Source organism: Xiphias gladius, chromosome 3 (genome assembly GCF_016859285.1).
Source record: "Xiphias gladius isolate SHS-SW01 ecotype Sanya breed wild chromosome 3, ASM1685928v1, whole genome shotgun sequence".
Classification (NCBI taxonomy): Eukaryota; Metazoa; Chordata; class Actinopteri; order Istiophoriformes; family Xiphiidae; genus Xiphias; species Xiphias gladius.
The window spans coordinates 5,564,941-5,591,030 of record NC_053402.1 but is presented as its reverse complement, the minus strand read 5'-3'; the positions used below and the strand labels follow the sequence as shown (position 1 = coordinate 5,591,030).

Sequence of the window (26,090 nt, the reverse complement as noted above, 5' to 3'; positions counted from 1 at the left end):
GGAAAAGTATAGCATCCACCATGGATGGCTTAAGCGCTGTCCTCCTCTGGTTGATGGTTCTTCCAGCAATGCTAAAGTTCAGTTCACTGCTATTGCTGTTAGCTGGAATGCCCCGAACAAGTACACCTAACTTCGGCTAAGTGAGATGGTGTTCTCGCCAACAGCCCAAAAGATCCATGTCATTGTGCATGGGGGGATTATGTGTTGAATACAGTTCTACTTCATCAAGTATATCAGTCAAAAGTAGATTTTCCCAGTCATCAAATTCCACTTCAACTTTCTTGGGTGCAGGCCCATCACCTGCGGTTGCCGCTTCAATATTGATGTGGCAGAACTGGTTATTCTGAGCTGGCTGTAGTTTTTGCTAAAGGAAAGTAGCGATTTTATATTGGTGCTCTATCTCAACCTGTCATGGGATCCAGTTGAGATGCCTCTCCCAGGTGATTGCTGGTAAGGGGTGTCTGTTGTTCTTCTACAGTAGTGCTTCAGCTGCTCAAAGCAGAGGAACACTAGGTATAGGGTTGTGTTCTGGTCTCCTTAAAGTTCACGTTGGGGCTTGTAGAATGGCCACAGGAACTCAACAAGAAAGTCAAGCACATCTGGGGATATGCCATTGATCTGCCAACTTTCTCCACAGCCTTCTAGCTTTTCACGCAACTCTTGGTACTCCAAACGGACAGAGGTCAAAGTGAGATAGACATATATATATATCTTTTCTCCACCATTTGCATCAATTATTTCGACAGCATAGCTGCCAGGCCCGTCTTCTTTTCATACCTAACCAATTCTTTGGCAGCTTGCAGTGTCGGCAACCCCTCTGGCTTCCTGTGCCAGCTGTGTGAGATTAATCGTTCCTGGTAGTCAAGTTGTCTGCCATTATGTTTGAGCCATGGTCTCTCACCTGCACAGCAGTGGAATCAGTTTGAATGACCATGTCATGAAATGGCAAGTGATTGTCATGTAGCTTAATTTGTGATAATCTTCTGTCCAAATGTCAGTGGTCATTCTAATTCTATTCACTGGAACCGTGTAGACACTGATGTGGGGTCGGGCTGTGCTTACTTTTCTGACACAGATCCATATGCAGCACCAATATTAATGAGCTCTTGAACTAACTCCACAAAACCCTCTCCTGCAATGGAGCAAATGGTTATCTCTTCAAAAGTATGCATCTCTCTATGATCTTTGCTTTGGCCTGCTGTGTAATTTTCTTTGATTAGGTAGTAGCAAAGCCAGTAATAATAATCTGCAGTAGCCCTAAGTCACCCACAGCCTGTATCCTGCACCCTCTGTCCACGTGTCGCTGCAAAGCCAAATTCCCAGTCTTCTTGCTGTCATATCTCATCAGAACCCCAATCATTTTACATTTTAGATAACCAACTGCTTCGTTATTATCGGCATTGATGACTAAGTTGAAATGTCTCCATACCCTCAATTTCACTGCATGGTTTTTGTTAGTTTTAAACTTCCCTGATGCAGATTTTTTTGATGTCCTCCATCCTTAGCCTATGATTATTTACTGTCTGAAATAGTCATGTGTTCCATTCTCACTTAGATAAACAAACCCCAGCGCCAAAGTAGCCCAACAAAATAGGTACATAATTTTTATGTGTTTTTACACTATATTTTCACTAAAAAGAACTTGAAGCACCATGTCAAGAAGGCTAACCCATCCTAATTAGTAGTTCAAAAGGCAAATTTCCACTGCCAATTGTTCACCAATGTGACCGAACCCGACCAGAACCCAAACATCAATTCTAAATTTTTGTCCGAACCTGGCCGCACCTGCTGGGTCCCGATGGATCCCATCAGGCTCAGGTCGGGTAACCACCCTCAACCAGCTACTAACAGGCCACAACATGTGCTGAATGCCTCCGGTTGCCACCAGCAAGAAAAGATGCAGGCCTTATCCAGGCCAGCCATTAGGAATTATGGACAGGGGGACAAAATTTTCCAAACTGGGCCCCTCACCCACATGCACTCCACCACCACCCTCTCCCACCCTTAGCTCTAATCCCAACACAGTCAATTTCAAACAAGCTCTTGGCAAATAGTAACACACATGGAGTCTCTCAACCATTTTCAAATCCAGTGTTATACGCCCCTCCAGGCAATGCTCCTTTTTCCATAAATACATTCGATATGATTATAAAGCACAAAAGGTCAAGTCAATTTAAAAAAAAATTCTTTAAAATTAGACTGTGACAGTTATATGCGCCCTTTTACCTTAAAACAAAACAGGATAAAACAATGCAATGTATATAAACATAGAAAAATACCAAAAAAAGCAGTATAATAGCTTTTATAAGGCCAATGCAGCAGTGCTTGTTTCATTTTCTCGTTCTCTCTTTAATCTGGCTTTTCTTTTGTGAGCCTCTTATTGTTGGTGACTCCGAATTTTGATTTAACTAGTCAGTTCATGGCACATGTAGGTTCTGTGCATCTGACTAGCAAAGTGATTCGACTACACCATTTTCACAATAACAGCGGGGGTTGGGGTATCACATGACATGTTGAAATGTTATTTCATCGCATATTTATATAATACATATAAATTGTATTGTCATTGATATAAGTTACTAATTAAATTGTTGTACTTGATCCCATTTAAGGATCAACCAGAGACCTTTTCATGGGCCCCCCCTGGGCCTTGGGCTGGGATCTGTATGGGGCTGACCTTACCTGAACCTGGTGCCTGGTGCCTGTACCATAAAGAGAGATTAGTTGTTATCCAGCTCTTTGAGTTTAACACAGTCTCCTGTATCATGCAGCTGGTTCACTTTTAACTGGGGGTAGATCACCATTTTAACTAGATCACCATGTCAGCTATGAGGCAGAGCTAATCTGCTCCGGAGCAGGTCAATTTCACAGGATCAGATTAAAACCTGTCAACAAACTGACTACTGACCGATCAGATCAATGAAAGAAAAGTCATATTTCCTGCAGGATCAAGACAGGGACAAAAGAGTTTAAAATAAAGTGAAAAATAATAAAGATCAATAGATATTTGCATAGTTCAGTAGAATCATTTTGCTGTTGGAGACTTTACCTGTGTCACTCTGGTTTTAAAACAGAGCTTCTAACAAATATATGGATAGTTTACCACAATAAATCAAAACATAATGATGATTAAAGCTGCCTTTTAACTGTGTAAAGTTTCTTTGATTCCTGACAGGATTCCTGACAGTGACGATGCTTTTACTCTTTTATTCCATCACTGCAGCTCAGAATAATATGAGGAGACTTTGTGATAATGATTGGATATAAAAACTAAACCTTCTGTTGTCTTTTATTAGAAAAATATTCCAGACTCAGTTAAATATTTCCCAGGATTATAAATGCAATATTTATGTCAAATAGATTAACCAGACATTAACTACTTTTCACCTCCTCTCTCCTTTGACACTGACATTACTGTAAGTTTGTATTTGCATCACATAGTCCTTACAGTTGGTTCACCATCAGACAAAAAAGCAAATACTTACTCTATACTAAAGACCCTTATATTAATTCTTGCACTAATTTACCGTGTATCCTCATCCTAACGTTAATATTTGGAAATTATTTCTACTTTTTCTACTTCTTTCTCTTCTAGTTATGTGATCATATTCCTCACATTTCACTTTATGAATATCACTCTGCTCTCGCTATAACTGAAGTAATCTGCAGGTATCACCGTTTCATCTCATATCTTATGAATCCCTTCATTCATGGTTCTGATGTGGTTGCTTCTCATTAACAACTCTGCCTCTTTCATATAAACATCCCTGACAGTGGATTTTAGGCTCAGTGAAGCCAGATAACCCCAAGAGAGCCAGACTAAGTTGAACTTATTTTGTGATCCCGGCCCCTGGTGAGCTCCACTAGCTTTCCACCGCTCGACTTATTCCCCGCAGTGTCAAACCACTCGACTTAGTGGTGGGGCCAGCCCTGTCTGACGCTCTTCTCGTGTCACCAGCTGTGCACTGAACTGATTGGTTCTAGTTTATTTAGGTTAACATACTGATCCAAACAGAAACTAAACTACGTCAGGGATGAGAAGTGATCGTTCATTGTCCATTACTGTCTCAACAAAAGAGTTCCCCGCTATCAAGAGCACACCACTCTCCTTTCTTCTTCTACTCTCACCTTTTGGTGTCTGGCAAGGCATGTTTATTTGTATAGTACCTTTCAACAATAAGGCAATTCAAAGTGCTGCGGATTCAAAAGGGCAAAATAAAATAGAAGATAAAAACAAGCTAAAACCGAAAAAAACAGACACTCTGGGAGGACAGTGCAAAAGATGAAACAGTCCAAGTTCAGCTCAACAAAATGCAGCAGTAAACAGAAAAGAATTCAACCCTGATTTAAAAGAACTGAGAATTTGAGCAGATTTCAAGTTTTCTGGGAGTTTTTGCAAATATGTGGAGCATAAACTGAATGCTGCTTCTCTAGGTTTAGTTTTGATTCTGGGGACCGTAAGCTGACCTGTCCCAGACCTTCTGAGAGCTCTTGACAGTTCATAATGTAGCAGCAGATCAGAAATGTACTTTGGCCCTAAACCATTCAGTGCTTTATAAACCACAGATTTATGGCCTGGTTTGTGGTCTTTAAAGTCAGCAACTGAAGCTGAGTGCTGAGTTTTAATCGTTCTTCTTTGGCTCCAAAAAAATTTATTTCTGTTTTATCTTTATTTAACTGGAGGAAATATTGCCACATCCAATCACTGATTTGTTCAATGATCTACATCAGTGCGTGTATGGGACCATAGTCACCTGGTGATAAAGTTATATAGAGCTATGGGTCATTGCATAATTATGGTCAGATATTTTGTTGTTTTCTAAATCTGACGTAGTGGGAGCATATAGATGGTGAACACTCAGGTGTGTAATTTACCAACTGTCATAAAGTAGTTCTTGTCCTTCAAATTAAACCAAGTCAGCATTGTTCCAGAGAGTGCCACCCAGTTTTCCAGTTTTATATTACAGTAGTTTAGTCTAAAAGTTTTGACCAAGTTAAATGTAGCATTGTGATCTAATAAAACAAAGAGTGAAACTTTTGAATTGTCTGTGTTTAAGTGGATGTCATTCAGATCCTGAACAAGTGGGCCCCTTGGAAAAAGACTATGAGTGGAAAAGTGTTGACTATTTGCAGATCTTAGTGTGTAGCCAGATTATTTAGGATTTTTTCTGTTATATCAGAGACGATATCCCCTGGAGAGCAGTATACATTGTAGTTCTTAACGCTCATGACTTTTACATCTTTTACAGCCGAATCACCAACAGTCAGATTTTGATGCCCAGTCATCAGCGTTCCCTGTATCCTCTTGCTTTCAGAATGAGTGAGTCCATATCCTGTTGTTATTCCTCCACACCAGCGACAGCCATGGCCAGAGGCATTATCTTTTCGGGTTGTCCGTCTGTCCGTTCCATTCTCATGAACGCAATATCTCAAGAGGGAATTTCACAAACATTGACTTGGACTCAAGGATGAACTGATTAGATTTTAGTGGTCAAATAAAAGGTCACGGTAACTGTGACCTCACGTCAGACCTAGTCTTGTGAACACGATTATATCAGGAACGCCTGGAGGGAATTTCATTACATCTGGCACAATCATCCACTTGGACTCAAGGATGAATTTGAGATTGGTGGTCAAAGGTCAAGGTCACTGTGACCTCATAAAAAACATGTTTTTGGCCATAACTCAAGAATTCATATGCTACTTATGACAAATTTAACTCAAATCTCAATAGGATAAAATGATGAAGTGTTGACATTTTATATATAACGGTCAATGGTCAACTTCACTGTGACAACATAATGTTCTGCAAATCATCATAATGTTCAGGAACAGAAGGGGGAGATTGTGACCACTTTTCCTGCAACTTGAACAGTTCGCGAAGGCAGAGGTTGTCCGGGACGGAGGTCCATGGTCCTGCAACAGCAGTGCAAATCTGTTTTCAAGTAATATGCTTTTTTGTTGGGGAGGTTTGTTGCTAACTCTGCCTTTGCAGCCGTACATGACTATGTCACAGGGGTGGAAAGAGTGCTGCAAAATTGTACTCAAGTACAAGTACTGTTACTTAAAAGAGATTTTACTCAAGTAGAAGTAAAATTACTTGTGCAAAAATGTACTCAAATAAAAGCATAAAGTAAGTCAGTTGAAATGTACTTCAAGTAAATGTTATTGCTTATATTTTTAAAAGGGGGAAAAGAGGGGTAAAAGGGTTAAATGGTGATAATAATAGTATATGATAAAACAATTATATTAAAGAACATCTTTAGGCTGAATGGTTCCCAGGTGAGAACTGCAGTGAAAGCAACCAATAAATTCCAGGCAACGCAGGCAACGCAGTAGTTGTTGATGCTCTCCTCTGTACAGTGAGTTACAACAATTGTCATTTGTTGCACAAACCTGTCTGAACGTCACTCTGTGAGTCTTGTGCACTGTGTCTAATAAATCTTTGACAAAATGCTCTAAATCCAACTTCGCTGATAGTTCATTCTTAATGCAAAATATAACCACTCCTCTCAGCCTCTCTGGTCTCACTGGGCTCCTCAAAGATTTCAAACATTGACCTGAATGAGCCTCTGCAGTCACAACAGGGATTATCAAAAACAGCAGAAAGGTGGTGTACTAATGGTAGAATTGCATGTAGAAGTCACAGCTGAAAAATTCACTGTCAGGATTTTAGCATTTAGTGTTTAGCCAGACCCAGCATGCACCTGTTGGTCACCAGCATGGCAGGTTTATTTGATTTGGGACACTTGCCATAGTCACCGGCTGATGCATTAAATCAGTGATTAATTAGGGTAGATGCAACCTTTTTCATCAATGCTGAGGTAATGCTAATCTTAACCAGGGTTACATAATGATACAATCTTTAATTTTATTTCATTGTTAGACCTGACCCAGGTACGAACACAGCCCTCACACCTCCTGACCATCGGTCAGTGAAAGTAAACATTTAGAACATGTATGTAGACTGTGAGCTGTTGGTGCTAATTAGCTGTGTGTTAGCATTCCCTTGTTAACTTTCTGAGTCCACTGTAAAGGGGCATCATTCAGACACAGTCCATTAACTTTCACATTCAATTCCAATTGATGGATCTTGCTGCTGCTTGCTTCGGCTAATCCCAGGTTTAGAGCTTCGAATTAATAAAAGTGTTGAAAAATATGGCCACAGCCTTCTGTGTCCCAGTGATTCATAAGTATCCAAAAGTCACTGTCCGTCATTTTTAGCAGAAAAAAACAAGGACATCATCAAAAGAATGTGAGCAAAGAGGAGAGCAAGCGGCAAAGTGTCTGCACTGTAGGAAATCATAGGGAGTCATTTTAACTCATGTTATATAAGACCTGCCTTCTTGAAGATTAGAAACCAATAAAAATAAATGATAACCTGTCAACGTGACATTGCTCTATGAATCCAAAAACTCTTCAGGTGTATGTACCTGGTGAGCAACTTACACGGAAAGGAATGGGACAGCTTTTTAGAAGACAGTATCCAGTTTTCCTAATAAACCCAATATTATAAAGAGTACGGTCTAGAGGTGCTGTATAGGAAAAGTGCCCTGTGAAACTTTTGTTATGACTTGGCGCTTTAGAAATAAAATTTACTTGACTTGACTTGACCCATCCAATGAATTGAACTTGTAGTGGCCTAAGATTTAGGGTGAAGTCTCTCTCTTAAAGAGCACTAAAAATCTTGTTCTTGCTGACCTCTAGAGGTTTAATGTCTCACTACTTGCTGCAGTGATGCACAAGTGTACGACATGGTGTGGTCAGCAGACTGTGACATCCCTGTTGGGTGTGGTTACAGGTACCAACATAGCACACCTTTCACCATACCTTAAGGTGAAACCTGCCTTGATAACCAGAGAAGGCAGACAACACAGTGAAACACTCCCTTTCTACATGGTATTATCTGTGTTACTCTTTAAAAGATGCTTTTGGCCCCACTGAGCTGTATAAGTTAAGTATGTGTTGTGTAGCTGGTGTAGAATACGGAACGAGATAAAACGGAAATATTTTATTCTGTCCAATGGAAGTGAGATAGCTAAAAACTGCAGCTGAAGCCTGATGGACAGGGTGTTACTCAACATGTGAGACATGACAGTACGGCATCTTCTCAGAAGGAAGGCTGCTTGCGGTGGCCCACTGGAGGTCTAATTTTAGTTGCCAGGTACCGTGGTCAGACAAACAGTGTGAATGATGTTAAGATTTCTTGATGCTTTGCATCCTTGTCTGAATCATTGGAAAAAGATCTGATATAAATGCATTCCTTTTCTGGGTATCTGTCAGACTCCACAGTCCTCTTTTTGTCCTGTCTAGTTTCTGCGGCTATCATGTGACACATCGCCTCAGATCATCTACACCCTGATGACAGCTCACTGGGGCCCGCCATCACCCAACTTGGTGGTGTCGATGGTGGGGGGGGGGGTGAGAAGATCAAAACATGGGTGAGAGATGTCCTCAGAAACGGGCTGGTAAGGGCTGCACAGAGCACAGGTAAGAACCCATAGTTACCATTAGGATCAATAGAAAGCACTGAGAATGCAACATGGAGCCATTTTGTATGAAAACTTCAAAAATGATTAAATATCGTTAGTATTATATCTTTTTGTTCTGGTCAGTTGCTTCAGCTGACTCCTGGATAATAATCACTTTCCAGAGAAACAGGATTTGTTAAATCTTACACGTAGATAATTCACATCTAAATATTTAAAAAGCACACTAAATTGTGTAAGAGGCATTCCCTCAATTTATTAAACTTAACCAAAAAAGGTGAGTAAAGCTCTATATCCAGAACACACTCTATGTGTGCGTAAACAGGAAAGCAAGTATAGCAATACTGAAAAGACAATTACTTGTTAAATATTTAGAAAACAATGTTTCTGAAATCTGTCATTACAGTGGTTAAAATTTTAATTTGACTAAAAGCTCCAAATGATCTGCATTTAGAAGAAAAATTTTCACAGCAGATATTTTGACAAGTCAAAATTTGCTAAAATATTAATCACATATTTTTTTATATTGAGATTTTGATCATTTACATTACATTACAAAATTATTAATCTATATTTGGGAACAGAATGGCTACATTCAAGTCAAGTAATTTATGAAGCAGTTTATTTATAAAGCATTTAAAAACAACACAAATTAATCAAAGTGCTAAACAGTTTTCAAGACATATTAAAAATGAACTGTGTAAGCACAAGCAACAAAGATGCAGACCATCCAGATAAAGCTATGCAGGTCTAGCAAACAGTACAGCTACAGTGGTTGGTCTATAAAAGAGAAAAAGAGAATTCGCTCAACAGTTTCTCTATGTTTTCCTGTTGTCTTGATAAATGTTTTTTTTTTTTTTGTTAAGTTAATATCAATGAAACTCAACACTTCCTGCAGCGGATTCATATAAAAAGCCTTCCAGGAAAGGGAGGAATTATGCCCTTTGAGCTGTCATAAGGCTTTTAATGTGAAACTTCTCTGCAGCAAGTGTTGGCTTTCATCGACACCAAATAAAAAAACAGCAAAGCAGAGGTGATTGGAATGGGGCTCGATATAAGTAATGACTGCTTTAATGATATTTGAATTTTCTAAATATTAGTTTAGTAAAAGTTTTCATGTAGTTTTTCATGTAGACACTAAACTATGACTGTGATGAAAAGCTCCTCTTGTATGTCCCACCCACCTCACAATTTTTCTCCCTACTCTTTCCCAGGGACCTGGATCTTGAAAGGGGGTCTGAGGGAGGGTGTGTCCCGCTGTGTGGGCGAGGCGGTGAGGGACCACGGGGCCGCAGCTCCAGCTCTCTCCGAGAAGAAAGTGATTGCTGTGGGACTTGCACCCTGGGGCCTGGTGCACAACAGGCAGCAGCTTGTCCATGCCCAGGTACTCATGATACACTAGGTGTTCCATGAACTTGTCCTGAGATAGTCCACCTTGCAGCCTTCACCCTGCACCCTTAACCTGTCATGAGCCTTCCTCCAGCTGGCCTCCTCCTGCACCATGACTAGACACAAATAAATCTTTCATTACTGTTACCTGTTATTATGTAATTCACAGTAAAACACACACCGCTAAACTCTGCACAACATGATGGAAAATGAGCAGTGACAGTCCTTATGATGACTGTCAATGACTTTTTTAAATTTGCTCCAGTTTTTATAAAACTCTGTCGGAGTAAAGAATTATGTATCCCTTGAAAGGTGAATTATACTTTGCTGTAAATTCTGTACTGACTTGATTGACATCTGTGTTTGCTGCAAATAGAATGTACAATATATATTTCTTATATATTTCTATTTCTTTTCTAAAGAACAATGTGAACACATCTTATTTCGCATGTGAGAATCACAAAATAGGAAAAATAAATGGGAGTGTAGATCTGAAATGGAACAAGTCCAATAACAGCTGGTACAGCTGTGCACCATCTCTTCAAAACCATGTTGGAGTGAGATATGAAGCTTTGATAAATACACGCTACTGCATCTTTCCCTCATCCTGTAAGTCCCATGTGGGAAGCAAGAGAGTGTGTTATTAAGCTTGATCCATGGTGCTATAACTCATGGTTATACCTGTATACACCATTATCAAATTTAGGTTCACATACTTCTTCAAAATCCTTTTTTGTACCAACTTTTTACATTAAATAACATATACAGCCCACAAAAGCTGAGCAGAAAGGAGAAACAGCCAGATTTAAAAAAAAAAACAATAAAAAGGGAGGTGTGGCCTTTATATGGAGAGATGAATAACCTTAAGGCACGTGAGATAAAATGAAACAGAGGACATTACACAAGCATATTAGAGGAGATTAGACAGAAATACAACAGCTGTGCACCAAGCACTGACTGTACCATTTATAAACTACTCATTGGAAAACAGTGTCATCATTCCTACAGGATCCCAACAGGAACAAAAGAGTTTACAATAAAGTGACAAATATTAAAGATCAATAGATATTTGCATAAGTCAGTGGAATCATTTTGCTGTTGGAGACTTTCCCTGTGTCACTCTGGTTTTAAAACAGCGCTACTAACAAACACAGGGAGAGTTTACCACACTAAATCATTCAAAATTATTCCATCACTGCAGCTCAGAATAAAATTAGGATACTTTGTGATGATAATTGGATATGAAAAAACTAAACCCTGTTGTCCTTTATGAGAAAAATAATCCACAAGAAATATTTCCCAGATAGATATATGTCAGATAGAATCATCAATTATGAACCACATTTCTCCTCCTCTCTCCTCTCCTCTTTGCTTTGGAAGACGAAAAATACTGCAATTACTATAAGTTTGTTATGCACATCACGTACTCATTGCGGTTTTTTCATCATCAGACAAAGAAGCAAAAAATGCTTACTCTATACTTAAGACCCTTATAATAATTCCAGCATTTATTTACAGTATATCCTCAGCCTAACTGAAATATTTGGAAATTATTTCTGCAGCTTCTTATTCTATTCTAAGTATGGGATCATATTCTTTACATTTCACTGTGTTGAATATCACTTTCTGCTGTCACTATAACTGAAGTAATCTGCAGGTGTCACTGTTTCATCTCATATCACATGAGTCACTTCATTCATGGTTCTGACAATGTTGCTTGTAATTAACAACTCTGCCTCTTTCGGATAAACTCACTTGTAGCTGGATTATTAAACCAAGAGCCAACAGAGCCATGTGATAACCAACATCATGATATAAGTTATCCAGGATGGCTGATGTTAGATTCAGTAAAGCCAGATAACCCAGAGAGGGAGACTAAGCAGTACTCACTGAGGCCCCAAATGCTCCTACCTGACATTTTATCAGCAGAGGGGTGGCAGAGTAATTTCCATCCCTTCCTGGGAATTAACTCACTCACTGTTGTCTGTTTGAAGGGGAGTTTTCCTGCTCGATACTATGTTCAGAACACATCACGTGAATCCTGCTGCCTGGACAACAACTGCCAGGCTTTCCTCCTGGTGGATGATGGGAGTGTTGGCTGCCGGGGGGGAGAGGCAGTTTTTCGTGCAAATCTGGAGGAATACATTTCCCATCAGCGCACAGGCATTTGGGGTGAGACAGTGAGACATACTGATGTCTTTTGGGTTTTGCATGTGTGTCTACCAAATGGAAAAGTTCAATTTTCAGGCTGTTTAGACATGACAGAACCATAACAGTTGTCACCTGCCACACACGCCACCAAGGTACGGAGCTCTAAAGTCCAGTTTCCACTCCTCACCTCAGTGGCAGCACTGTTGGCAAATAGTACAGAGTTGGACAATACCGTATGAAGAGGAGCTCCTTCAGCTGTGTCACAGGCTGTATCAGTCATGAATTAAAAAAAACATTTTGCATTATTTTTAATGGCTTGATTTACCAACTATGGGTTTAGGCTCACTTTGCCACAGTAATTCTCTAAGAACCTAAGATTTACTTCATTTATTAAATAATTTATTAGACAGTAGAATGCTTAGTATATTACTCAGTTGCAGTGTTGCCCAAGACATGACAATGTGAAATATTTTGGCTTTCAGTTAATTTATTTTCTACACACATGATTTTGTAGCTGAAGCACTTTGCTGGATTTTGCTTGCTGGACTAAAGGACAAATGAGAAAAAGATGTATGTAAATACTTCACATGTTGCAACTGACTATAAAAATCCACTTCCAAATCACAAAATCTTCTGATACACTGAAACTCAGCATATGGTACATTATTGTAATTACTGCAAGTGTATGACCTTCAGAAGTACACGATGTGTGGGCTGTTTTTGTTAAGTACCTACTGCTCAATTCAGCTCATAATAAGAAGTATAATATACTTTTTAGAGAAGTTGTGGGATATTATGAGAAGGCATTTCTTATTTTTTCTTTCTTTGCTTGATGGTAAGTGTCTGTAGAGAAGCTGTCTTTTTCGTCTAACTTCTTATCTTGGGCCAACAACAGGTAGTGGCAGTATTGAAATCCCAGTGCTTTGCATGCTCATCTCAGGAGACGCCAACATGCTGGAGGTGAGGAAACTGTCAAATACGTTCTCATTCTTCACTCTTGGCAAATGCAGCACTAAGATCGAACAAGAGAAATACAGAGACAAATACTTTGTCCGATGCAGTTAGAAGGTAATTTGTAACTTTCCCCAGTGCTGTCTCTGTGCTATCATGCACTCCAACCATCCTTTCAAGTTTTCACATCATTTGCTTTAGTATGCAGGTTTGGGAGTTAAACCATACATCTAATCTCTTATGTTTTATTATCTTCTTTTTTAGAGGGGCTATAGAGTCAGTTGTCATTTCGCATTGGGCCTGAAGCACTATCAACAAGATAATCGATCTAGGAGGGACTAAAGTTAGCCTCTGTTATATTGAAACATGGCATTGAATTTAGTGCTGATGGCAGTGAGTTGGTTTATTTACAGAGAAGACACTTGAGTTTAGTAATGAGATAAGTAGCGTGCTAATGCTATCATTATTTACATCCACATGAATATTAAAATCACCTATTATAATTACTTTATCTGTACTAAGGACTAAACTTGATAAAAACTCAGAGAATTCAGACAAAAAATTCAGAGTACAGGTAGAATAGACTCATGTTTTCCAGGTTGAGTGTGTAAGACTAAGAATTAGGCTTTTGAATTAGTTATGATTAAGTTTAGGTTTAGGGTTGATAAATAGGCTTGAGCTGAAAATGGATGCCGCTCCACCTCCTTGGCCAGTGCCTCGAAGAATGAGGGTATTTATGTTACTGGGGGGAGTGGATTCATTTAGGAATTTAACATATTCAATTTGACACAGCCAGGTTTCAGTAAGATAAATTTAGGTGGTCGGGGTGCAGACACAGTTTCTATGAGGTTTTGGGTGGTGACTGCTCTGATGGAAGCATAGAGAAGCATGTAGGACTGCTACTCTGCCTCCTGGTCTAGCGGCATTTTATGCAAGAGGGTTAAGAACACATGCAAAAATGAGATCAGCTTCAAAATTCAGAAAATATGAATTCTGATGTTAAAATGTTAGCATTGTGAAGCCAGATGTGTTGGTTTGTTTCTGCCTTACTGCACCCTACCGGCCGCTGATTATAATGCAGTGTCTGATATTTTAGGGCATATGATATTTGTAATTGTTTAAAATGAAATGTGATTTAGTTGTGTGTTTTGCCAGCTACATGGATACTTTTCAGTTCACAGCTCTTTTAGAAAAAGCATGGCAATCTCACTGAGACTCTCTGATTAAATACAAGATCTGTTAATGTACTGTCATTAACTTTGTATACATATTTCCTGGCTCAGAGATTAGATGCTTCTCTGAGGAAAGCTATGCCCTAGCTTGTTCTTGCTGTTTCTGGTCCAGCTGCAGACCTTATCAGTGAGCTGCTGGGCAATCTCGCCTCTGTTTCCCTCAGTCCCACCTCTCCTCCAGCAGCAGAGGGGGAGGCTGCTCACGGTCTCAGCGCAGAGCACCGTGACAGGGTCCGTGACAAGGTCCGGAAACACTTCCCAGCTGAAGCTGAGCTGGAGAAACTGGTGGACAATGTGAGTCAAACAGCACATCTCTGAGACTCTGTGTGTGTGTGTGTGTGTGTGTGTGTGTGTGTGTGTGTGTGTGTGTGTGTGTGTGTGTGTGTGTGTGTGTGTGTGTGTGTGTGTGTGTTTGTGTGTGCGTGTGTGTGTGTGTGTGTGTGTGTGTTTGTGTGTTTCTATGGTTGTGTGGACAAATATTTGTTCAAAACCATCACAGTTGAGTACCGCCTTTCGTAAAACCCCGGCATGTGCACGCTGTATTTTGTCCAGTTGTCAGACCTTTAAAGGGCTGTTTGAGGGTTAAGACTTGGTTTTAGGATTGAGGTTAGAATCAGGTTTAGGTTAGGTTTAGGGTTAAGGTTGGGGTTATGTTAAAGTAAGGGGCTACGGAATGCGTTATGTCACTGAGTGTTCTCAAAACTATAGAAAGACCAGTGTGTGTGTGTGTGTGTTTCTTTGCACATAGACTAGCAAAGTGAGCAGCACTGCGGTTGCAGATGTTACGAGGGGTTTTCGGGGAGAGTTATGAGAACTGAGACTAATGGGAGAGAAAGGGCTAACGCACAGCAAACTGGATTAGATCAAAGCTTGTAGTTTCTTCTAAACTATAACTCAATTTAGTCACATGGCAATTTGAAGCTTAATTTTTCATTGCAATGCTCTTTTTGGACTCAAAGCTGACTTCCCATCGAATTAGTAAAATTGTATTTATTTTGGGATTTTTTTCCCCGTTTCCTCCCAGTTTTAAATGCTCAGTTTCTTTTATACTGCTGTTCTTGTCACAGCTAACGTTACTGTGATGAGCAGGAGGCAGCGCTACCAGTATACCAGGATCAAACCCTGAATCTCTGCATGGGTGGACAAGAACTTCTACCAGAAGAATTTCATGTCAAAAACGCTCTAATAACCCTAATGTTATCTATGGGATAAATTAATAAGATGAAACCTGGCTGCCTGAGATAAACCAAGCACTGTTCTCTGTGGTCTGCCTTGCTGTGTGGTTATGTGAATTTTTGTGATGTATGAAATGAAACATTTCCTTTCACTACCTCTGTATGTCTAGGCTCTAAGTATCTATCAGAACAGAGAGCTCATCACTGTTTTCCGCGGGGAACAGGAGGGTTCCGATGATTTTGATACAGTTTTCCTCAAATCCCTTGTTAGAGGTAAGTAAGTAAGTAAGTTTATTTATACTGTGTAGCACCTTTAAAGAACAGAATGTCATAAAGTGCCTCACATAAAAAATAAGACAATAGACATAAAATACAGACTTATAGACTGAGTACAAACAGTCATAAATTTGAGCCTTGAGCGAGGAACAACCACCAAACCTTACCAGAGGACCTTAGAGACCTGCTGCTGATATGGGACTGTAGAAGGTCTCCCCTGAAGGCAAGTGTCTTAGTTGTAGATATCTACAAGTGACCACAAGAACCTTGAATTAAATTCTGAATTTGATTAGAAGTCAGTGTCATGTTGATCAAGGGACTGCCCCATAGTGACACCTACATTTCAGAGGGAAGATTTAATATAAGAGGAAAGGGAACCTAAGACCCTCTGTTATCTTTAGGACAAGACTGGCTAGAGGAGAATAAGAACTTCTGTTTTGTCAGCATTGACCTGTAGGAAAGTATCTGCCATCCAGTTTTTTATGGCACTAGTGCAGTGCTTGTTCAAAATGTGCCTTGTCAGGAAGGGCTTATTGCGCGGCCTCCGTTAATCCAGCTTGCACTGCACTTCCTTGGGTCCTGAGCAATACACCTGCTATGGCATACTGTAGTTGTGTCCCCTAGCAATGCTAGAGTAAACATGTCGTTTCTGGAGTTGGCTGCTCTGCTCTACTCCTATAGTGTTTGGGTGACATTATAGAAACTGCTGTCACAGTTGAGTACCGCCTTTCTTAAAACCCCGGCATGTGCACGCTGTAAATTGTCTGGTTGCTGCAGTGCCGTCGTAGTGTAGTTATGCCTTTTTCTTCATGTGAAGTAACTTGTAGGAAAGCGATGTCTGAAGCTTTGAGAACTGCTCATCAAAAAAACTTAACATCCGACTCTGCACTTTCTTGGAACCTCAGCAATACACCAGCAAAGTTTGAATTCGATCGGATGTGCTGATGTTGAGAAAATCAAAATACAAATAGACAGACAGAGATTCCTGCCATTTAATAGTTACTTTATGGCATTCAGGCAGCAAAAGAGAGCTTTCTCCTGAACTGTGCATCAAGTTCTCATTTGAGACAGTGAGAAGAGCTGTTTCTGTTCTGACGGAAACCAGACTGAGACTTGTCAAGAATATTGTGCTCATGTAAGAGAGTCGTAAGCTGCTTAGCAACAACTTTTTCTGAGACTTTGGCTACAAAAGGAAACTTGGAAATAGGCCTGTAAGTTTAGGATAGACAAGGGTCAATTTGTTTTTTAAGAAGTGGTTAAGCGGGGACACCACCAGATGTAAAAAAATTGTTGATTATTAAGAGCACACAAGGACCAATGGAGCTAATGATTTTTTTTTAACAAAGATGTAGGTAAAATGTGGAGTACTTCTGATAAGGCGATCCAGAGAGTGAACGTGTAGAAGAGGGTCCCCTGACTCAGTTTTTCATACATCTTATTTTGCCTCCCCCAGTATGTGAGATCAGTTCTGACCCTGCCATCCTAACCCACTTATTCCCCACAGTAAGACAATGTAAAATCCCAAAAGTCACATCGCTGTCCAATCCTATTTATCCAGTGTGCATTATTGTACAGTACATGTAAATGTCGCTTTCTGTGCGTGTCTGTGTGTGTGCGCGTGTGTGTGTTAAGCTAGTAAACGTGTCTCCAGTGAAGGCAGTGAGTACACAGAAGAGCTGAAACTGGCTGTGGCCTGGAATCGAGTGGACATCGCCAAAGCTGAGCTCTTCAACGGAGACATACAGTGGAAGGTCAGAGTCAAACTGAATGATAAAGTCTACTGTCAAAGTACCCTCTATACACCTGGCATCAACAAAGATTTTTAGTATCACAACGTACATGATCTACAGCCTTCTAATCTTTACTCTTTACTTAATGACTTTACTACTCTACAAGCCTTACCAGCAATGAGCTGAGAATATAATGTTTGTTCTAAGTGTGGTGGTAGGTGAAAACTAATAGGGTAATTAAAATCAAAGGGTATGGCACCAGAGGTGCTTGACTGTTGTCAGTAAATTTCTCAATATATTGCAAATGTACAAAACTCAAGGATTATGCATCAGAAAGTGGTTAGAAATGTAGTCTTGCATGCTTCAATCACATAATGCTGATGAGGTGATTATATTTTCAGTACAAGGACCTGGAAGACTCCATGACAGATGCACTGATCAATGACAAACCCCAGTTTGTGCGTCTCTTTTGCGAGAATGGTCTGAATATCCTGGACTACCTGTCATACCGGCGCATGGAAAGCTTGTACCGCTCGCTGTCAGACAGCTCACTGGCCTATATGCTGCTCTGAGTGAGAGGCAGAGCCTGGCTGGATCCCTGCCCAGTGTGGACAGACCTTTGACAGTACCTCTGAAGAGTACCCAGAGTGCAGTAACTGGACCAGCTTCAGCAATGGAGCTCAGCCTGTATGAGGTAAGGAAGAGGGGGGGAATATGGCTTGAGAGGTAGCAAGAAGGAACCTATAAAATGGATTAATAGTAGTTTAAATTACACTGTTATTGGGTGTACAGTGGGTGATTGGATGATGTCATTGATTTCATGTTGATGATGCTGCTGGTGATAATTACTTTTATATGTACCTATTTTACTTTATTTAATTACATGTTATGTTTTAGGCTACAATACAGTTAGTAGAGTAACAATATGAAATAAATAATAGAAACAAGCAGTTTAAAGGATGACATCATCCAACGCTATTTCAGTCATGATTCTGCTTTATCGCGTCTTAATGATGTGCTACAGCAGATGCATTTTCATGAAATACAATGTAATGCATTTTAGGAATAAAATGAAATGCCACTTTTGCCAGAAGAAGTTGGAAAGGAGACCATAATTGACAGGAATAATAAGCCATGTTAATCTTGGGTCTCCCACATAATTAGCAGAATACCAAGTAATGACCAGTCTGTGGGTAGACGTATGTTAGGTTCTTGTGGACTACCTGCTGTCCGTTGTACGTGACTTAATGAAGGTAAACTCAGTAGACGGCCATTGTTAGAGGAAATGCGCTCTGCCAGCATATGTACCCCAGATTTCTCATATGTGTCCTGCTGTTTTCAGATGGCTGAGCTGAAGGACAAACTTTTCATATGCTATGAAAAAGTTTTGGTAGTAGCTGCTGTGAGAACCACAATTAATTAGCTCACTGCTCCTGCTATCATCACATACAACATTTATTTTTATGCTGACTGAAGGGTTGAAGAATTTTCCCAGACCCACCAAAATCACCAAAATACTAACAACTATTTTTATGCTGCCTCATCTGAATGAACATCTCAGCTGGTTGTTCCTCTCCTCTCACCTGTACACCGTCTGCTCTGCACTGAGCACCAAAATACCACACAGATGAAGATCATGTTAATTTCAAGGACAGGAAAATACCAACCTGTTGCAGCCCTGCTTGCACTGGTCACAGTTTTGCCAAAATCAAGTGTCTTATTAAGGTCCTGTTTGACAACAAGCTTCCGACAGAGCTTCAGCTCTCCTTATCGTAGATTGTCAGAATGTTTTGAACACTAGTGGAGGGATGAACCGCATTCTTCCAAATTATATTTCCTCATTAGGTGCTGTCCAAGACGTCATTCCAAAATCTCCCATAGGTGAGTTGAGATTTGGTGACTGTGAAGGCCGTCACATACGATTCATATCATTTTCATATTAATCCAACCATTAAGTGTGACCTGTACAGTACACTAATTTATTCAGTATGTTTTGACTGACTTTTAAGAAACAGGGATGCCGGAGAGATTTGAGAAGTCTCTGAATGTAGTAACACCTGTTTTACTTTCACTTCATTTCCCTCAACCCTCAGATTTTGATCATGTAAACAGACTCACACACAGGATTTAAGTAACACGCACAGAAAACTGTAGTTGCTTTTGCACTGTGTGCAGTATTAGTGAAGTGTGTGGTGATACTGCAGGTATCCCGCCTGCTGTTGGACCTGTTGGGTGATGTCTGTCAGCCCTTCTACTATGGACCTCTGGGCCTGGACCACAGCACCAGCACCAGGAGGACGCTCAAGGTCAGTGAGCAGGGGGCTCCACCGATTGTACACATCAAAGTCTATTTACAAGTCCTTAGGGATAACTACTGCATTTGTGGAAAAAAAGTAAAAGTCAAACTATCCATCCTTAACAGTGTTAAAGGAGTGACATTATAAATCAGTGCAGTACTCTTTTAAGTAAACCTTTCAAAAGTTCACATTAGATGAAGTCATGCTTTGGGTATTTTCAAAAATGATACTGATCAGAAGAGAGAAACAGAAACTACTATATGAAAATGTGTGTTTCACTTTAGGGCCACTGTACAAAATCATTAAGAACAACAGAAAAAGCTGCTGGCACAGTATAAAATAGATAATGAAATAGTGGATGGTTTCAGCAGTAAGAGAGATCATCTTAGTTCAGATCTGACTCCCTCACTGGTGACTCTTGTGTATTGTCTTATCTTCAGCAAGTCAATAAGATACTGTTGAGGGAGTGTATGTACCGGGACCAGCGTTGCCTCTCACCCTGGGTAGCCCTCTTCATCTGGGCCATCCTGCAGAACCGCAGGGAAATGGCCGTTTACTTTTGGGAGATAGTGACTCACCTGTAACATTCACTGACTTCACTAAAGACTTTTTGTGAATTGACATTTTAAGGTGCTGTCAGAAAAAGGCTGACCATCATTTGCACACTACAGCAAACTTTGAGAGGTCACAAAGCTGACATTTTTCAAACTTACAATTAGATTTTGTTTCATTTGAACTGGCCTTTATTGGCAGCCTGTGGCTCTGTGTTTGCTTGTCAGGCAGGGGAGTCCGTGCTGAGTGCTCTGGGTGGGTATAAGATGCTGAGGGAGCTTTCTAAGCTCGAAAATGAGACTGAGAACAAGCTGGCCATGAAGGAACTGAAGTCCCCAAGAAGTTTGAGGACCTGGAACATGGTGGGTCACTCCACAAACTGCATGTTTAGACTCAAGCCGAGTTCAAAGCTAGTATAAGCTCCTCTAATTGGGTATTGTGCATTGAATGTAATGTCCTTTCATTCAATTATGAGCAGTTGGAAAATCATCTGTTAATTATGTTTATCTAAAAGTTGAAACTCAAAGGAATCCTTATGAACTGGACATCCAAAAACACAATTACAACCACACAATGGATAAAACTTCTAACTGAATGTATATCTTTTGAAAAACGTACTGCCTCCCTCAGGAAACAATTAGATCAGTTCAATCAGATCTGGACCTCTTATCATAATATCTCTAAAGTTATAACCACCATCATCCTTTAACTTGTTCACTTGGCCTCACAACCAAGCCAAAATCAAAATGGAAAAAAAAAATCACACATGGCAATCACGCCTTCACACTTTACAGACATCCTATTACTTATATCTGTCTCTGCACTCCCATCTTCAGCCTATAGCTGCCTCTCTGAAAACACATCTACACAGATACTGATGATATATTTTGTGGGCAGGATGTTTTGCAGTTGAAGAGTAGTCTTGCCACTACTGTTTAGTGGACAGACAGAGCTGTAGCACTGTGGCAGGACAAACCATTTTAAATATACAGATGTATGAATAATTAAAAGAATAAATTAGTGGAGAAACCGGATGACAATGCCCCCATCCATTGGGCTTGAGGGGACACTGAATGGTTTGATGAGTATGAAAATTATGCGGATCATATGCTATGGCCTTCGTAGTCACCACATCTCAACCCAACTGAACACCTATGGGAGATTTTGGAATGACGTGTTAGACAGCACTCTCTACCACCATCATCATCAAAACACCAAATGATGGAAGATCTTTTGGAAGAATGGTTTTCCGTCCCTCCAGTAGACTTCCAAAGACTTGTAGAATCAATGCCAGGCACATTGAAGCTGTTCTGGGAGCTCATAGTGGCCCAACACCTTGCTAAGACACTTATGTTAGTTTTTCCTTTAATTTCTCTGTGTATATAATATACATGATATATATATATGTATATGTATATATGTATATATATATATATATATATATATATATATATATAGATATATATATATATATATATATATATATGTATATATATATATATATATATATATATATATATATATATATATATATATATATATATATATGTATGTATATGTATATATATATATATATATATATATATATATATGTATGTATATGTATATATGTATATGTATATATGTATATGTATATATATATATATGTATATATATATATATGTATATGTATATATGTATATATATATATATATATATATATATGTATATATATATATGTATATGTATATATATATATATATGTATATATATATATGTATATATATATATATGTATATGTATATATATATGTATATATATATGTATATATATATATGTATATGTATATTAAGCAAGATTAGTGTATTATTTTTGTTTTGTACAATTTTAGACTGAAAAAAACAGAAAAGAGCAACATACAAATGTTTGGGCAGCCCAAGAGATTTGAGCTCTCAGATAATTTTTAATAGGTCTCGGACCTTAATTTGCTTGTTAGGGCTATGGCTTGTTAACAATCATCATCAGGAAAGGCAGGTGATGCAAATTTCAAAGCTTTAAATATTCTGACACCTGAAACCTTGTCCCAACAATCAGCAGCCGTTGGCTCCTCTAAGCAACTGCCTAGCACTCTGAAAATTAAAATAACTGATGCCCACAAAGTAGGAGTAGGCTATAAGAAGATATCAAAGCCTTTTCAGGTAACAGTTTCCTCAGTCTATAATGTAATTGAGAAATGGGAGTTAACAGCAACCTTGGAGGTCAAGTTGAGGTCTGGAAGACCAAGAACACTTTCTAAGAGAACTGCTCACATGAATGCTAAAAACACCAATCAAAACCCCCGTCTGACTGCAAAAGACCCTCAGGAAGATTAGCAGACTCTGGAGGAATGGTGCACTGTTCTACTTTGCAGTGACACCTGCACAAATGTGACTTTTATTGAAGAGTCATCAGAAGAAAACCTTTCCTGCATTCTCACCACAAAATTCAATGTCAGATTTCGCAGAGGAACATCTAAACACACCTGATGCATTTTGGAAACAAGTCCTGTGGACTGATGATGTAAAAATAAAACTTTCTGGCCACAATGAGCAAAGATATGTTGGAGAAAAAAGGGCACAGAATTTTAATGAAAAGAACACCTCTCCTACTGTTAAGCACAGGGATGGATCAATCATGTTTTGGGCTTGTTTTGCAGCCAGTTGCACGAGGAACATTTCACTAGTAGAGGCAAAAATTGATTCAATTAAATATCACCAAATTCTGGGAGCAAACATTACACCGTCTTTTAAAAAGGTGAAGATGGAAAGAAAATGTCTTCTACAACAGGATAATGACCCTTAATACACCACAGAATCCACAATGGACTACCTCAAGAGGCGCAAGCTGACACAACCCTCATAGTCCCCAAACATCATCGAAAATCTGTGGATAGACCTCAAAAGAACAGTGCATGCAAGACAGCCCAAGAATCTCACAAAACTAAAAACCTTTTGCAAGGAAAATTATCATTTACAGCATTGCAAGCATTTACAAAAGCATTTACAAGCTGTGACACTTGCCAAAGCGGGTGATTACTAAGTACTGACCATGCAGGGTGCCGAAACTTTTTTGGAGCCCTTTTCCTTTTTTGTTATTTTGAAATTGTAAAAGATGGGGGGGAAGAAATCTTTTTAAAATGTGTCATCTTTAACTTTATGCCTTCTGGAAATCGGGTCACCTTTTACTTGCTTTACTATTCACAGTAACAGAAATTTTGACCAGGGGTACCATATGTCAAGCCATCACAGCTGAGAGGGTGCATCTGTTATTGTGAGAAATAGTGGTATTTATAGTACAATTATGGGAAAGATGGTAATATTTATTACTGAATATATCTCTAATCAAAGTTGTTGTTGTCCTCATTGTCATCACCTCCACCTACATTCCCCCCATCCCCCATTCAAATTCTGCATATGCACAAATAACTGAAAGTCTACCTTTGCAGAGAGGAGAAGAGGAAGAAAGAGGGAAAGAAAAGGAAAGGGGAAATATGTACACAGTTCTAAGTATTTTTTGATGTTTATATCTTGTCTATGTGTCTGTTTTATGGTTTTGCACTGTTCTGTTGTTTGAAGAAGAAGGAAGAGGGAAAGAAAAGGAAAGGAGAAACATGTACACAGTTCTAAGTGTTGTTTGATGTATATGTCCTGTATATGTGTCTGTTTTATGGTTTTGCACTTTTTTGGTGTTTGATATAAGAAATTACAATAAAATAAAATAAAATAGAATAGAAATTGACACCCAGTGCACCCCAACGTCTTAACTTCACTAGTTTGAGTCCAACGAGACCTTTGTTGTATATTTGTCCCCTCCATTTCCTGTCATGTCTCTACATAAAATGACATATAAATACTTGAAAAAAAGGTGAAACCCTGTTACCTAGAAACCTATAAAAGCGATCTTTTTCTGATTGTTGTTGGTGTGTTCAGACGTATTTGGTGAGTGTTACCAGAACAGCGAGAGTCGTGCCTTCACTCTCCTTATAAGGAAGTCCCCAGTGTGTGTGTGTGTGTGTGTGGGGGGGGGGCTACGTGCCTACAGATGGCCACTGCAGCTGACGCTCGACTGTTCTTCAGCCACGATGGTGTTCAGGTAGTGATGCTGTCATCTTGCTAACAGTAACATTTAACGGACTGGCAAAAAATGCCAGGCTCAAGCCAGGCTCTAAATAAAAAAAATACTCCCACTCCCAGTGACCAAGAGAAACCAACGGCAACAATCAAACTGACATGTCCTCCACTTTGACAACACATGCACTGCATTGCAAACACAGGATCAAACAAAACAGATGGTAGATTTTTTTTAGGGACTTGCTTCTACTGGCTGAGAAGTGAAATTGATTAAACATATACAGTATATTCTGTATACATACTGTGTATAGTACATTTAACACATACTTTACAGGAAAATAATTGGCTTACAGGTCTGAATTGGGATAAAAAACAGATTTAAAATTACATTTGTTCAAAAATTTGCTTTACAAATTCAATTATTGAAGGAATTACTTGAATAAATCAATTTTAATGTAAGGGTCAGAGTATGAATAAATTATATTGATGCCGACAGTGTAAATGCATGTCTTCAATGAGTGTATTGTTGGTTGGGAGCTGTTGTGATGAAAGTACTGCTCTCTGCTGTAGTCTCTGCTGTCTCAGATCTGGTGGGGTGATATGGAGAGGAACACTGAGGTCTGGAAACTGGTTCTCACCTTCTTCCTGCCCCCCCTCCTCTACACAGACCTCAACAGCTTCAGGTAAGTGTTGTGTTGTTGCTGTGTGATTATTTTGGACTTATGGTGTATTTTTGATTGTGATAGTGTGTTGGCAATGTGATTCCATCCACGTGTTTGGTTTGTGTCTTTAAAGAAATGTGTGAATTATTGGTGAAAATTGGAATCTGGGCAAAAATGTGATTTGAAATTAGCACTCTTAGTGTAAGCAGTATGTGGTTCAATCTTTTTTTTCTAACTTTCATCAATAGATGTATTCTATGAACTGTAATCGTCATGATTGTCAATTCAAGTAAATTTTATTTAAATAGCCCAAACTCACACACTGAAAATTAGCCCCAAAGGGATTTTACTATTGGTACAACAAAGGACACCAACTTTGGTAATCAGTGTCTTCCATCAGGAGGAAACAACATATATAGAAAACAATGAAAGAAGGAACTACAGAAGGATTTTGGACTCATTATTAGACACTACTGAATCTGCTCTGTATTGGAATTGGATCCATTGATTTGACAGGAGCTAAGATTACTACAGAGCTGAGAGCAATAGATTCTGCATAATTACATCAGAAAAAGTACCAAGTTAACAAAGTAAAGAAATTATTTTTCCTTTCAACTCATATTTTTTTTACAATGGTTTGACTAGAAAAGGAAACGTGCCTGGTTGTGTGTGCTCATGTTACAGGGAACAAGAGGAGGAGGTTAAGTCTGTGGAGGTCTACCAAGCCAGAGACATTGACAGTCTGGATGGGAATGACGCTACTGTCTTCTCCCTTGCTGACATTATACAAAAGTAAATACAAATATACAAACATAAATCAGATTAGGGTTGTATGATGGTTTTTCTTTTCAGTTTTAATAAAAGTTCCTTCCTCTTTGTTTGGTGTTAGAGTGAGGAAGAGGCTGAAGAGTTCAGGGCTCTAAAAGGAAACCTGAAATGTGAGTAACTATTCTACTATGGGTACTTGCAATCAGTGGCTAATCTCTTAGGTACCCCTACTCCCTCTTCTTTCAGTACAGTAAACAAAGTCCATGTAACTTGTTATGAAACAACTTTGTGACTGCATTTTCAATCTCTGCGAAGTAGTTCTGTGTTGGG

The 26,090-nt window shown here is 39.3% G+C and overlaps 1 protein-coding gene across 1 annotated transcript in view; it reads left to right on the top strand.

Moving 5' to 3' along the window:
- trpm4a (transient receptor potential cation channel, subfamily M, member 4a) overlaps window positions 1-26,090 on the top strand; it is a 75,366-nt gene that overhangs the window by 36,014 nt on the left and 13,262 nt on the right. The window contains 19 exon segments of the mRNA XM_040116830.1: window positions 8,314-8,419; window positions 8,422-8,490; window positions 9,704-9,873; window positions 11,873-12,050; window positions 12,925-12,989; window positions 14,264-14,506; window positions 15,558-15,660; window positions 17,296-17,414; window positions 17,795-17,945; window positions 17,948-18,087; window positions 19,598-19,699; window positions 20,131-20,259; window positions 20,470-20,574; window positions 20,577-20,604; window positions 24,190-24,275; window positions 24,278-24,352; window positions 24,901-25,013; window positions 25,677-25,755; window positions 25,882-25,930. Coding sequence (XP_039972764.1) covers window positions 8,314-8,419; window positions 8,422-8,490; window positions 9,704-9,873; window positions 11,873-12,050; window positions 12,925-12,989; window positions 14,264-14,506; window positions 15,558-15,660; window positions 17,296-17,414; window positions 17,795-17,945; window positions 17,948-18,087; window positions 19,598-19,699; window positions 20,131-20,259; window positions 20,470-20,574; window positions 20,577-20,604; window positions 24,190-24,275; window positions 24,278-24,352; window positions 24,901-25,013; window positions 25,677-25,755; window positions 25,882-25,930 — 2,110 coding nt within the window.